Genomic DNA, 16,086 nt, shown 5'->3' with positions numbered 1-16,086 from the left:
ACAAGTATATTAAATACCTTTATATTAATAAAGACGGGATAAAATTAAAAAATAATTTAATTATTATAAGATGTTTTATATTTTGGATTAAAAATTATTTTATAAATAGGATAGGATGAAGTATTTTGGTACAGAGGGAGTAAGCACCCCTTGAGTGACTCTACTTTGAAAGACTCGTCAATCCGCCGTTAAGATCTCTCTTCAGTTTTTCCATCGTTAAATCAATAAGTGTCATTAAATGAGAGGCCCCATATGGGCCATGATAAGCTTAAGGTAGCTTTCATTCGTACAGACAGGAATGACAAAACGAATTAATTCATTAAATGAAAATGTGCAAAACTTTAAATAGATAAATAAAGGTATAATTCATGGGATTGGAACCATATCAGCGAAGGGACAACAAGGCCAACACGAAGTTTCTGTCATGAACTCTGAGAAATAATAGTTTGTATTTTGTATAATGGTTGTTATTGTATGTGAGTGTGGGTTTCAGTTTAGGGGCTATATAAATTGACCCAATGTGCTTTGTAGACTTGTCTCAGATTAATGAATTACTTTGATTCTTTCAAGGTCAAGCGTTCTCTTGAGTCCACAGACTCCTTTCTTTTGGAAGAGCTGAAGGATAATATTGTGAAATCGTAGCAGCTTTATTTTCAGATTAAAGAAATAACTAATACCTGGAAACACATTGAAATATGCTTCTCCCTTACAAAGTTACAATATATGCACTAAGGATTTTCTCTCTCTGAAGGACTAACTCTGCAACTGAAACTACCAGATCCCATGAACCAGGAAGGAAAGAAAACCAAAATGCTTTAGGGTATATTTAAAAGACTCGAATTCCCTCACATGAACGCAACTCAGTGGAAGTTGTATGCTTCACTATTTGCAGTGGCATCCCACAAACAAGTCATCATCTGGTTTTCTTCAAAGTGCTGCAGGTTCCATTGATTATGATGGGACTCAGCACTAGCTGAAATATCCCAATCAGCCCACTGATAATCGTAAACAGAATTCACTGATGATGAACTGCTGCTATTATTAGGATGACCGTTATGCCACTCCCTACTCTGATCTGAGTAATTTGATACTGAGCTCCAAACACCACTTTTACTATCCTCGCTTGTTGGAATATGTATACCCTTTTCACCACCCACCTCTCCGTACTCATATTCTCTTCCCATACTGTTATTTCCGCTACTGATTGGGTTTACAAGCATCCCACTTTCAAACATGTAATTAAGTTTCATTATTTCTTCATCTAGCCATTGAAATGGCCCCAAGGCCTCACCTTCTCCATCCATGTTGGGGCAAAATGCTGCTTTTCCGTTTGTAGTATCATCACTACTCATCATACAATATGCATCCAAACCAATACAATCAGCGGTCTCTTCTTGGTGATGATTCTGGCTCCAAGATTCATAACCGACCATTGAAGTTGCCTCAGCTTCATCTGGACTCGTTTTTCTTCGATGCATATTGTTAAACAGATCGTGAGCATTCGTACCCGAGTGCGAGAATTGGTTTGAAGCGATATTGTTCTTGTCTTCTTCTTGCATGGGCGGTTGAGTTGGTCTGCCTCGACCGCCTCTTCCTCGTTTGGAGGAAGCGGCGGCGTTCAGAGCAGCAATGTCAATCGGTGGGAGAGTGTCATTGGAGTTTGAGGTTTTCATGAAGCAGTAAATTTTTCTTCTCAGGTGAGAGTTCCAGTAATTCTTGATCTCATTATCTGTTCTTCCGGGTAGCTGCCTCGCTATTACAGACCACCTACAAAAAATAACCAAACAACAATTCAAAAGATGAACACGAAAATCGAGTTGTCGTGAATTATATAATTATGGTGAAATACTTCCCCATCACGAACAGGATATTTCTATTAATAAAAGAATTCTGTCAAGGTCAAAAAGATTACGATGAATATCAAGAGCACGGGCAAACATGCGCGAGAGAGAGAGAGAGAGAGAGAGAGAGAGAGAGGGAGAAATGTCCCTCTCAGACAAAATATATTTTTACTCTTATATTACAAAAAGATTATTAATTGTATGTTTTACTCATCATTTTCATCATAATATTGATTATAATATTATTAAGGATAAAAATAAAAAATATTATAATTTAATTAAATAATAAAATTTTATTAGTATACAAAATTTGATTAAAAACATCTTATATATAAGAATGGAAAAAGTTAAAAAATACTATGATCAATATTAAATAGTGACCATTTTACGCGGGAGAACTTTAGAACTTTAAAATGTTACGTAAATACCATAATCCTTGATACTGGAATTAGAAAAATAATTGATGAAAATGCTCTTTTCCGGCACAAGTTGAAAATCTTATGTCTTACTTAAAAGCTAAACTAGAAGCTGGAAGCCTTTATTTAATATCGTTTTTAACTAAACATTTTTACATTTATTCATTCTTCAATTTTAGAAGAGCTAGAATAGTTGGAAAAATAGTATACAAGTTGAAAATGCTAGAAGAATGAATATGAAAATTTTCCTAATTAAAAATATTCCATCCAAAGCTTTTAAAATTTCTAACTTTTGCTTTCATAATTTCCAAACGAAACTTAATTTTTATCAATATTTTTTTTAAAAGATAGTAAGAATCGAAGTTTATAACTTACATTTTCAATTTTTTTATATCCTAAAGTGTCATTATCCTTATCCTGCTTACTTAGTTCCAAAGTATCATTTCTCCCCCATGGTAAATTGATAATCTCTTGGAAAGAATATCAAGTCATCGGGATACTGATAAATTACTTTCTTTGACAAAACTAGACAATAATTAAATTTATTTAAAGAGATAACAACTTAAAAATTGTTTAAAATCAACATATTTTTTAATAATTAAATCCGTTTTTGGCTAAATAATATTTAAACCCTATTATAATGTATAAAAATATAAAAAAATCATGTATGGATGTCACTAAAATATCTAAAAAATATTGAAAGAATAAAAAAGTATAACGCATAGCTCAATAGAAAATATAACTATTTATGACCAATAAATAGTAAAGCTCCTTTTATATTTTAATTTTTTTAATTAAATATTGATATTGATTGTTACATGATCCGAATGAATTATAATGATTGAAGAATAATCAAAGAAGATTGATAATTCCTATATTTTTGTATTTGAATGAGCCGAATGAATTAAAATTAATTGAATATTTTATATTTTTCATTAAATTGTTTAGGTTAGGTAGTAGTCCTCATCGCCCAGATAACTTAATTACTAGTTACATAATTTTTGTAGAAAATAAAAAATGTTATATCTTTTAAATAGGTAATAAAATGAATAATTTTTTGTTTAAAATACAAAATACAGCTAGTCTCATTTATGAGACTAAATTTATATCAAAGTCTGACAAAGGAATGGTACGAGCATATGGGGCTGACAATAAATAAACAAGAAAGCGAAAGGGAGGTGGACAATACGAACTACGGGTGCGTTTGAATAGGGGAAAAAATCAATTTTTTCCTTCTAAAATTGATTTTTTCAGTAAATCAGACAAACGGTTTGAAAAGGATGAAAATCGATTCTGAGCTCATACATGTGTTTTTTCGTAAGCCACTTTGATCAGCTTTCTGGTAAAAGTTTGTCAAAAATGTTGGGAAAAAATTATAAAGACAGGCCCAAAAAAAATTACAACAAAATACATAATTTAATAAAAATAAAATTAAACTCTCTTCTTTTTCCTTAATAAAATTTAAACTTTATATATTTAAAAAATTAATATTTGATATTTAAAAATTAAATTATATAGTAATTATATAGCTAAAAATTAATTTTGATTAAATTATCCAAATATCTTCAATTCTGTTAAAATCAATTTTAAAAAAACAGTATCCAAACAGATTGCGTTATAATATAATCAATTACGATTAAAATTTATCACTTAATCAATTATTTTCATAATCTATTATACTCAATTGAAATTCAAACGGACTCTACGTTCGCTTTTGCTTATTCCAAAACATGTGTATAAAATGCGGATAGTTAAAATTAAATTTTATTATTTTTATGTCTATATTTTTAAATTTTAAATTAATATCATTTTTAGAAAAAAATTAAAATTAAATTCGCTGTATTCAACTTTTATTAAAATAAAATACTCATTCCATTAAAATAACTGAATTTTACCTCTTAATAAAATAGTTACTTGTCTTCAAATTAATCCTATCTTTTTATATTTATCCTTATTTAATAAAATGCTTTGTTCTAAAATAAATATAAAATAATTTATTTAATAGAAATACATTTAAAAAAAAAAGATAATTATTACACTTTGAAAAACTAAAAATACTTTATATTGTTACACACTTAATTCTTAAAAATACTTTTCACTTTTAAACTGAGGAAGTACATACTAATATTATAAATAAACATACAATAAAACTATGGCCTATTTAATTTTAACATTCACGATCTGAATTAAAGATATATAAGGACTTAATATATATCTGTATCTTTGAAGGTCAAAAAATATCTATATCATCAAAACCATTGAAATAGCACTATGTATTAAAATAAAACGCTTGAACGAGTCAATGAGTAGTAGGGCTTATAGTGATAAATAAATTTTAAGGAGATTTCGAGTAAAGTATAAGAATTTCATTTAGTGACAGACTCAGAAAGTAGGGTCAATGATATTTCATTTTCTGACGAAAAAAAAAAGTAGGATAAATTACTCAATTGGTCCAATCATCTGGGACTTTTATTCCACGAAAGAAGAAAATCAGATTTAAAATAACCCCACGTTATTAATTTTGAAACTGTGGATGAGGAGAGAGTGAGTTAACAAACCATGTACAGTGTGTACAGGATTTATCTCTTATAATTTTTTATTTATCTTCAAATATACACTATCAATTTATTAATTAAATGCTGAATATTCAAATCCCTTTGAGATGCTTATAATATGTCTGGTATTTTCTTCAACTGTTTTTCAATTGAGGTAAGAAAATCGACGATAAAGCTAATGAGGGCAAGGAGAAAAAGTAATGATGAAGGCTTTAAATTTTCTTTTTTAAGATATCAGCCTACTGGCACTGTATGTAATTCAGTGATATTTAATTTAATTTAATTGGATGATATGTATTTTCTGTTCTCATAGCTCTGCTTATATTGGCAAGAAATAAATTAATTTGATAACAATTAAGAGTCATGTACAAGGGAAAATTAGTAACAAATTGGAAGGCGTATACGTGTTTTCATTCTGCAAAAAAAAAAAAAAAAAGAAAAAAGAAAAGAAAAGAAACCATGCCCAGCATCACCATGATTTTCAATTCTTCTCTGAGCAAGAAACTGATTAACCAATGAGGTGAGTTCTGCATTATGTATTAATTACATTGTATATATTGATACTAAAAGTAGTTTGTTTAACAAAAATTAAGCAGGAATTAAGTTAATTTATGGTTGGCCTGGTCAGGTTTTGGTGCCATATATAGCTTCAAAAAGTCTCAGACATTCTTTAATTTACTTTTATTATTAATGTAATTACATAAATATAACAAGTAGCTCACCTATTACCGATGGCACCATGAAGCTTCACAATGATGGCTTCTTCCTGAGGAGTGATGTTTCCTCTCTTCAAGTCTTCTCTCAAATAGTTGATCCATCTCAGTCTGCAACTCTTGCCACACCTCAATAACCCTTCATCAAATATCATCAACCATTAACCAACAGAACTGCTTTAAATTGATCATGAGAGACAAGTACATAGATGTATAGATAGATATAAATTACCTGCATTTTTGGGCAAGGATCTCCAAGAGCCTTCGCCATGCTGCTGGATATATTCGGTCAAGATTCTATCTTCTTCAGAAGTCCATCGTCCTCTCTTGAGACCCACTTTATCGCAGCAAGGAGACTTTCCAGCAGATACTTTCTTGGATCTTAATATTGTATCTTCAACTACTGCGGACATGTTGATGATGGAGAGAAATAGTATAACTGAGATGGCCTGCTAGGAGTTGGAAGGTAGTTGTGAAGCTAGCTGTTGCTATAACCATTCATTCACTCGCCAATGAAGAGACAAATGAAACGCCTTTGCATGGGCTGGCTCGCTGCTTCTTCTACACGGTACTGTAGCAATATATATAGTCACTGTGGGATCTGCGATAAGGACTTGGATAGTAAGAAAACTTAGCAAAAGAGCCCTTTTTATGGATGACCATGTGGTAAAGAGGTAATTCATTGATGGCGGTAGAATATTTCTAAGGTTTTTCTTGTCAGAAAAAGTGAAGGCTTTGTAAGGTTAAAGTACATCACTTTTTGTTTACCCCAAAAAAAAAAAGGGTACATCACTTTTTAACGCGTACGGATTCATGCAAAAATCTTGTACAGATTGTTATTGCACCACGTCCCCTTCTTTACCACCACATGATCAACTTGAATAGTGTACAGCATCTCAAAGCTTTTTTTTTTTTTTTTTTTAATGATTTCTTTCCTTTGAGTCTGAGTCCTACGTAGCCACCGTATTAGATATATTTGCCTCTTTCGTTCGTTTTCACACAATGCACACATGTTCCATTTTGTTTCTTCTCCTGTCTTTCCCTTATCATTCAATTTCCTTTCTTGCGGGTCTGCATAATTTCTTATTCTCAATTATTCTTACAGCTGATACTAGCCTGGCAAATTAAATAAGGATGATGTATAAATTATTGACAACAATAACCAATTGTACATTAGTACTCCATTGATTCTCTTTATAAGTTATTTCTTTCAAATTTATTAGTATTAGTGTAAATAAAGTAAAAAGAATAAAAGTATAAAAAACTTTAAATATACCCCTACATAAAAATTTAAAAAGTGATGTCATGTTACTTTTTTTTATGAAGGATAATTTTAAAAATATCTTTAAAATATTATTTTAAAAATTATATCATGACTTATAAATGAGACTAAATATATTTTTTAAAATGTGTCTTATAGATAAATAAAATTGGGGGAAGTACAGTATCCTCATCATTATTTCTCTCTCCAAATGCAAGTGCCTACAGAATACTCAAAATGATCAAGAATTACGCATTGCAAGGTTTGTAAAAATATAGGGAAAATGACAATTAAAGACCCCATAAAAAGATTAATGACAATTGCAAATTCTAAATTAATAATAGGCTATGGTCCTTACTTGCAATGGACTTTTGTAAATCTTAAACTAATGCTATAAAAATTCACAAGTATCTTTTATCAATTTCTCAAGCAATAAAAAAAAATACAAATGATTGACTTATTATTTACAATTGACTTTCATAAATTCTCAAACAATTTATTTATATATTGATAACAAAAAAACTTACAAGTGATTTGGCAAGCGATTCACAATTAATTCTCACAAATTTCTAAACTAAAGTTACAAATAATCCCAAGCATATTTTCTTAATTTGTGTGTTTTGTTAATTTTCCAACCAACTATTAGCATTTTTTTCATTGCAAGTAAAGACATCTATTATTAGAATTTTAATAGTTTAATTTTTGTAATTATCATTAATATTCTTATGGTATCTATAATTATCAATTTTCCCAATATAGGGAAAATGACACACAGAGTTGTGAGATTCACTAGAGACTTGAGAGGTAGATTAATTCGTTTAAATATGTGATGTTTTCACTTTGGTTAGTGATAACTCTCCCGAGAAATGACAAAAAAGAATGGGATTTTAAAAAAAAAAAAAAGCAGAGAGAATCCAAAGCAACGCAAGTAGTGAGATGAAGTAAAATAGAGTGTAAAATTATGTATGCACTGTACATGTACCTAGTTGGTAGTGGGGAAAGTGAAGAAGCACGTACAGATAAACCTAACCTAACACACGAAAGCAGAATCATTTTATGTAAGGCCCCAGAGGGCAGGTAAAGGGATCTTTATTGTTGATTGAGATAAGAAGATCATTCCTGGCCAAGAAAATTTCAATGAAAAAAACTAACACAACAACCTTCAATGAAGTGGATAACAACCAAACTTGCAAAAACTTGTGGACACAATTGTTTATCTCAGGTAGTTTTTCCACTTTCTCTCTAGGATATATATGTGTGTGTATATGCGCGCGGGCGCTTTTAAATTTGTATGTGTGAGTGTCATGTGTACCATTGTTCTTAAGTATCAGTGTCACTATTTTATACTGATGTGTGTGTATGCGCGCGCGCTCTTTGTTTTGGTTAAATTGGGGACCCAAAAACACTATACGCAACAATGACAGGTTAAATTGAAGGTATGCGCAGTACAAAGACAATTAATTTTTCTTGTCGTCTTTCCGATCATCTTTTTAAATACAGTTTTAATACTCCCATCTAACCTCACCTCTCTAATTTATTTCAAGAGTACTAATTAATTAATATTTAAAATCCATATATATATATATATATATAACGAGTGTTGTGATGTTTATGTGCTGAAAAAGATACAGATAGATAATCTGTTCACATTGGTCGATCGTGGACTTGGTTTACAAACAGTCCCTAGTGTTGAACTGATTGCCGACAATAACTTTCGTATATTATTTTGGTTTAAGGAATCACTTGAATGTTCTCTTTTGGGGGTGGGGGGGGGGTGTGGAGGGAGGGACGGCGGGCCAGATTGCATTTATTAGATTGACCAAACCAAATGCTGGCTAGATAATTGGGGGAAATACTTATTGATATTTTCTTTTTGAAGGAATAACATGTATTAAGAAATTTCTTTTGCGAAATAATTCCCGGTTATTTTAAAAAAATATATTAAATGCTGCCAGAAGATTTGGGGAAAATGGATCTTCTGGCCCCTAGAATTACATTATTCAATATTTTTGAATTGAATTGATGTCCATGTGGTGTGAATTTTTTTTAAAGCAGTCCCTATAATTTTATATGCTCATTTTATTAAAAGATATTCCCTCGAGTCTTAAATATAAATTCCTTTGAATCACCCTCAAAGGCAACAAGGAAAACAATTAAAGGTCATTTAAAATATTAACCTTATATTGTCATAAAATTTATTTTTTTCAATATTATCTGATAAGTGCATATTTTATAATTAAATAGGTCCAGATTTTGATTTAGATTTGATTAAATTTATCAATATTTCATACCTATTTAACTAATATTTGCATGTTTTCCTCTCATCATTTAATTATAATTAAGACAAAGAGAAATATTTGCTACAAAATCTACTTATATCTTTTTGTTTTTGCATTTTGTAGGACAAAAGAACAAATCAAATTGAAGAAAAGAAAATAAAAAATAAAAAATAAAATCTGAACAGAAATTAAAAAAAAAAACTCAACAAAGCTTGCGCGAATCCCACGCTGAAAATTTTAAGATAATTATTTACAATTGATCTAAAACAATATCAAGAGAAGGCAGTGTGAATTACAGGAGGTAGAAGATATAAGTTGAAAAATAAGAAAATATAGAGAATAATCTTACGATATTTTAGAAGAAATATTGAGCACAAAATATTATAAATAAGAGTGTTCATATGATTATTCAAAAAGATTCAATCACTTATATGCATACCTTAAGAATTCTTTTTAACATATTTGAAACTCGTAGAAGCATTTTAAAGGTTGAGAGTGAGATTGTTGATGAGTTCTGTATATCATAATTATTTTTTTCTATTTCTTAATTTTTTATGCGGTTGTCTTTCATGATTGGATTACATGTTAAAGCTAGTTTTCTATTTTTTTTATTTTGATTCTTTACATTTATATTTATAAATATATTTTCCCTTTTCCAACTATATTTATTTCCTTTTTTCTTCATATTAATTTTATGACTCACCACTATTTAGTTAAATTTATGGGTAATTTTGATAGAGTAAAAAATAAGAGAGAACCTAGATTTAGAGAAATAGACATATATAACTAGGTTAAGGATAATTTTAAAAATTTTGATGACTTAAACTATAGCTGCATGACTTAATTAATTGTTTAGGCATTGTGGGAATGAATTCAATGCTAATTTAAAATAGACTAATATTTTGGGAGAATATTAGGATATTATAGAAATAGTTATTATTATAATGGATTAAAAAATTAACTCAAAGGGTAGAAACTAACAATCTATAAAGCAAATTATGAACCCCAACACTTCAACTGATTGTGTTTTCCTTATTATTATTTTCTTGCTTTATTTTTATTCTTTATATTCTCATCAAAGAATTCATTTTATTTATTTTTCTTGAACTACTAATTTTTTAAATTAATAAAAGAAAAACTTTTCTATAGGTTTGACACTTGAAATACTCTGTGTAATTTATTACTGTGACCCTCTTACACTTGTAGGAATGATCAAGTTTTTGGTGTCATTACTAGAAAAGTTACAAATTTACTAACATTTAATTTTTAGTTCATTTTTTTATTTTTCCCTTTTAATTTATTTATTTATTATCTTTTATACAACTAAGGAGTTTTGGTGACTTAAATTCAATTCCTATTAATCTAGAAGTTGAACGGTTTTGTAGAAAAATAGATCTCAAAGAAGAAGAAAGATAGGTGGCAAAGTGCTAAAGCGTGTAATTATAAATTTAAAAATATTCTCTTAAATATGCTACTTAATTTCAATAGGCATTGAATTGAAGATGCTTTAGATTTTATATAAAAATTTTATGCTATAATTGACACATTATGGCTAAATGTCCTATTGGATGATGACTTAAAGTTGTGTTGCTTCCCTCACTGTTTAAAGGAAGAAGCTTATCAATGGCTTATACATTTATCGAAAGCTTCTATAATATCATAGATAAAGATATATAAGCAATTTATATTACAATATTATTCTCCTTAAAAAACTTCGAATTAAGGGACAAGATCCACTTTTTCACACAACAAGATGGAGAATTGTTTTATGAAGTTTAAGAGCATTATAATCTCTTCATAAGCCAATGTCTCCATCACCAATTTCCACATATACTCTTGATGGATTGTTTTTCATGATGGGCTCAATTCTAAATACCAATCAAAAGTTAATAATGCACTCCGTAATGATCTAAGTAATATGACTGCTGAAGAAAGGGATGACATTTGTAAAATGCTACTAGCAAATTTAAGGCATAAAATAGTTTGAGGAAGGGGGCGATGATTAATAAAGTTTCTGCCTTAGATATCTCACATGAACTATGGGATTTAATAAAGAATTTAAATTTATTATTGAAAAATTTTAGTTATGTGAATTCCCTTTATTCTTCTTTATCGGTAAATTCCCTTTATTCTTCTACTAATAATTCTCTTCATACAAGATATGATGGTGACTATGTAGAGGCGGCTAGTTATATAGGAGCTAGTGCTAATTGAGTTAATCCAAAAAATGACTCGTACACCAACACATATAACCCCGAATAGAAAAATCATCCAAATTTCTTTGGGAAAAATTCATCTACTGAAGCACCACAAGTATCACCAGGCTTTTAAAAATAGGGAAACACAATTGAGGATCATACAGTAAAGTTGGAGGAAGCTTTAGCTCAAATCGTGACTTACTAAGTGAATAGTATGAAGAGCATGAATTAAAAGATTGACCAACTTAAACAAGTGGTTGCTTCAACTCAAGCCTCTATGAAAAATATAATATAAATTGCAAATAGGTAATTCACTGAGAAATATGGAGACTCAAATAAGCAATTTGGCTAGCTTACTCATCGAAAAGAGTCAAAATAACTTTTAAACAACATTAAAGTCAATTCACTAGAGCAACTCAAAGCATTCACCCTAGGGAATGGAAAAGAACTCCAAGAGGTTAATAATAGTACTAAAGAGATATCTAAAAAGGCAAGTGAATAGAGAAATAATAAAGATGATGAGGTAATTGAGATATCTAGAGTTAATATTGCAACTCAAATTGGCACTTCTCTTCGAAGTTAAACCTTATATACCTCCCATTCCATTTCCTAAGTGCCTTCAAGAAAAAGATCCAGATTTAGGCTTTCAAAATTTTATTGAGATGTTTAAGAAAATTAAAATCAATATTCCCTTTATAAAGGCATTAGTAAAGATGTTTACTTATATCAAATACATCAAAGAACTGGTTTTAAACAAGAAAAGGTTGGAAGAATATGCCACGATGATACTTACAGAAGAGCATAGTGCAATTCTACAAAAAATGTAATGTTCTATTTTTAAATAAGGAATATATTATAGAATTGAAGTTTTAATAGAGGAATGCAAATAGGTATTAATACTATTTTAAGGATTTATTAGGGAGATAAATGTGTATTTGAGGTGAATTGAAGTTAATAGAGTGTTTAAGCAATTAATTAAGACTTAAATTGGGCCTGGAACCATATTAGGACACTATATAGGTCTAAAATAGGTAATCGAGCTGAACCGGGGCCTAAAAGGATAGGTTTAGGCCATTTGATACTTGATTGTGTGTTGATAAGCATAGAGGATCGTTTCATTCCACTTAAGGGTCATCTATGCGTGGACAAGATTGTAAATGCCTCAACTGCATACAGATGAGGCTTTTATAAGCCATCCTTGGTGCTTTTTATCTGATAAAAAATAGAGGAAAGGAGAAAATTATGGGAGGAGCTCTAGCATGGCTTTACTAAGGCACGATTTTTTGATGAGCTAAGGCGGTCTTCAAGCTATGAAACCATTTGAGGTAAGTTCCTAGTCATCTAATCTACCATTCTACCTAATTTTCTTTGTGATTTGGGATGATTTTCATATTAGAGTTTGCTTATAGGATAAATAATCTGAACCCATAACGGTTTATTATGTTTATTGTGGTTGTTAGGAGTGTGATGAGTGCTATAGAACATTTGAGGTTAGAATGTGAATTTGAGAATTTTCAATGAAACCCTAAGTCTTTTGAGGATTAATCCAAATTATTGAAATATTTTTTGATGCCTAGTTGTCTGTTTGAGCATAGATAAATAAATGTTTGTAAGATGTTAGAATGGTGATTTAATGTTTGAGGATGATCTTTTATTTTTGGAGGTATTTTTGGATGAATTTTTAAATATGTGGTAATGAAATATTGATGTTGGGAGTGATTTAAGAATTTATTTAAAGTGTAGAAGTGTAAGAAGATTTTAGAGAGAATTTTCAGAAGGGTCAAGATGGATCCTAACCTTAATTTAATACTATATGTGAGTTAGGCCTATACTTCCCTAACTTTATAATTAAAGTTAATTATTGAATTCAGTTGTGAAATTAATGCTATATATATTATTAAATTGCTATATAGATTGTATTGACAAAAAAAAGTAGTGAGAAATCACATGTCTATGAGATTTTGATTTGCTTGGAGTAAAGGTAACCTAAACTAATTTGTTACAATGTCAATGGGAGTTCTATGATTGATTATGTGTAATTTAATGAAATGATATATTGTTTGAAAAATATTATATTTGAAAAATGTATATTTATTATCTAAAAAATTAATTGCTAAGTGGGTTATTAAATATGCAAGTAAATATATATTGATATGAATTTTTTCTTGAGATATATTTATCTAGATTGAATTGGAAATATGATTCTATATGGATTCATTATGCATTACTTGTCAAGTTATTTTGAAATTGTTTGGTAGGGATTTTGTCCAATTGAGATTTATCACGTGGTAAGTCCTCATTAGATTCAATGAGTGGCTAGTAGCTTAAATTGACTCACCTTTGGTTAGGTGACTCGATGCCGAGCATGGAGTACAGAGGGATATAAGATGTAGTTATGCACATTTGTTTTTTGTCCAATTAGATACATACATACATACATACATATATATCACTTGTACGGAAATTGATTTTCATATGCTCACTTAGCACTCTCATGATTAATTGCTTTGCATGTATTGTAGCATTTTAGTATTGGTTACTAGGACCTTCATGTCTTATCTACTATGGTTAATATTTTTACAGAAACAAGTGTAGTTGGAAGAGCACCAAAGGTGTAGATTGGTGTATGAGACACCATCTTTTTTTATTGCCTTTTTTTTAGTTGATGTAATGTATATTGTGCCAATCTAGGATAATTACGATTTTTGTTGAGTATGCAGACTCTACTGTTGATTAACTGCACATATATTGCTTTGAGAATTCTATCTGTCCCTTATGGTCTAACTATTTTACTTAAGACATTGACGCTATGATCAATCTTTAAGAATATTCAATAGTAAGATATGACATGTTTATTCAAATGTTGCTAAATGCAAAAGTGCGGTGAATATGTAAACCTTTGGAAGTGGACTTTAGCTGGATAATGTTGTTAAGTTATGAAATTAATGTTTGGGCCCTTTTTGAGTATTGATGATCAAAATTTATTGTTTGGAAAGTATGACTTTCTAACAAAAGTTTAGTGTTTAGTTTACAATGTATTGAAGTCACATCTGTAAGTCATTAACTGTATTAAATGTATCATTTGAAACAATGCTGCCTTGAAAACCATGCTTTTATGCTTGTTTATGATTGTAAAACAATTGTTAGATTTCAGATATGGGTTTTTCAGATGGGATCCTAATAGGTACATTTGAGGTAACTACTATTTTAATTACCATGACAATGTTAATTTATTATGTTTAGTTCTATCTATCATGATAGATCCTTTCTGCCATGAAAGTTTATTTGTGATAGATTTCAATTTAAGTAAAACTTTTTCTATTATGATAAGGTTTGAAAAAGTATGATTTACCTATTTTATGACCATGGTAGACCTTTTTCTACTATAATAAGTGTTCAATATTATTAAATTGGTTTTATAACTTATTAGTTTATGAAAATTAAGTTCCAAAATTTGGAGTGTTACATTTTGATAGTAAAGCCTCAAGTTTTGAAGCTTTGTTTTATTATACCAATTTAAGCTTTTGTTGGAAATATTACATGTTGTCTGGATTCCATACATGTTTAATTTGTGTTAATGGTTGGCAATATACATTTTGAATCATGGTGCTCTCTCTTGGCTTCAATTGTTGTTAGGATTAGTATAAACTTATTTTATGTATTGTACATCCTTTAGGAGGAAAGAGAGGATGGCAACTAACAATAATCATGACCCTAATGAACAACAACATGGGGATCAAAATGTGTAACCCCAACCATTACCAGAACCCTAATCAATGAGTAATGATGCAACCCTCTTGAAAATGAGGGACATGTTGAGGAACCTAAATGAACATGTTCAAAGACAGAGACATGAAATGGTTGAGATGAGCAAGCAATTCATCAATACCAAGGGCAAAGGACCTAGAGTAGGGAATTGTTTAGGGGCTCATATTTTGAGTTGAGCTAGAAAAAGACATCCTAAATATCCACCCATTAGTCTTCACAAAAGTTCAAGCACTCACATATTGAAATTAAATTGAAAAGTCCCCTGCTCATTACCAAGAACTCTCTCTAAGAGGAGAATGTATGTTAATTGAGATAGAAAAGTGTCTTTTGATTTAGTAGGACAATGATTCATACTATATTCAGAAGGCATCTCTTGATTTTGCAATTTGTCTAACTAGAGATATTAAATGTTGTGTTTATTGGGAGGAAACCCAATTTTTTATTTAATTTTCAATGTTATTTCAATCCATTTTTTACCATCTATTATCTCATAAAGTTTTATTTGTTCACTAACACCCCTTCTAAGATAAATTGGAGGACGATAGTGTTTAACAAGGAGCTTGTTGACAAATCCCAGAGTTACATCAAAGCAAATTACACCACGAGAGTCTGGATTCCTTTATCTTTATCTTTTTCTGCAAACATTGAGGATAATGTTGAATTTAAGTGTAGGGGATAAAATAGATCTTATGCTCTCTTAAAAGTATCCTTGGTAATTTTTTTTTAAATTTTTTTAAGATAACTTTGCATTAATTAGATGTTAGAGTACATCCTTCCTCTAGGTAGATGGTAATTATTACTCTTTGAACACTTAATTTTATTTATTTAGGTATGGTAGTTCACTTATTAATCAAGTAGCAAAAATTTTGGGCTAATACATTGAATCACAACTAAGGTACTAACCACAATTGATTAAGCTATTGGTGTGGATGATTATGATATTTGTTTTTGAATTCATGTACTTCCAATTGATTATCGCTAGGACCTCTCTAGAAAGGGATGAAAAAAAATAAAATAAAAAAATGAATTGAGCAAATCAAAGAAAAAAACATATA

General features: G+C 29.8%; 1 protein-coding gene and 1 non-coding gene across 2 annotated transcripts; both read right to left on the bottom strand.

The window, feature by feature from the left end:
- Positions 1–628: 628 nt before the first annotated feature.
- On the bottom strand, positions 629–6,125 carry LOC129309998 (transcription factor MYB111). Its single transcript, XM_054951806.1, has 3 exons — positions 5,758–6,125; positions 5,535–5,664; positions 629–1,767 (listed from the first exon to the last, which is right to left on the bottom strand). Exons 1-3 carry the CDS (start codon positions 5,936–5,938, stop codon positions 861–863), a joined length of 1,218 nt encoding a protein of 405 aa, XP_054807781.1. The 5' UTR covers positions 5,939–6,125; the 3' UTR covers positions 629–860.
- Positions 6,126–10,781: 4,656 nt separating this feature from the next.
- LOC129310231 (small nucleolar RNA R71) lies at positions 10,782–10,888 on the bottom strand. The gene has a single exon (XR_008593068.1). It is a non-coding gene; the product is annotated as a small nucleolar RNA R71 (small nucleolar RNA).
- Between the last annotated feature and the right edge of the window lie 5,198 nt (positions 10,889–16,086).

The sequence above is a fragment of the Prosopis cineraria genome, unplaced genomic scaffold (genome assembly GCF_029017545.1).
Source record: "Prosopis cineraria cultivar Desert tree isolate PC_DT_omini unplaced genomic scaffold, ASM2901754v1 PC4, whole genome shotgun sequence".
NCBI lineage: Eukaryota > Viridiplantae > Streptophyta > Magnoliopsida > Fabales > Fabaceae > Prosopis > Prosopis cineraria.
The sequence above is the reverse complement of the archived record's forward strand: the minus strand, read 5'-3'. Positions and strand labels throughout refer to the sequence as shown.

Excerpts from the sequence above, each read along its gene's own strand:
- LOC129309998 (XM_054951806.1), bottom strand. The coding sequence starts at position 5,938 with ATGTCCGCAGTAGTTGAAGATACAATATTAAGATCCAAGAAAGTATCT. Across the intron at positions 5,665-5,757 it reads ATCCTTGCCCAAAAATGCAG|GGTTATTGAGGTGTGGCAAG; the intron begins GTAATTTATATC and ends TATTTGATGAAG. Across the intron at positions 1,768-5,534 it reads CATGGTGCCATCGGTAATAG|GTGGTCTGTAATAGCGAGGC; the intron begins GTGAGCTACTTG and ends TATTTTTTGTAG.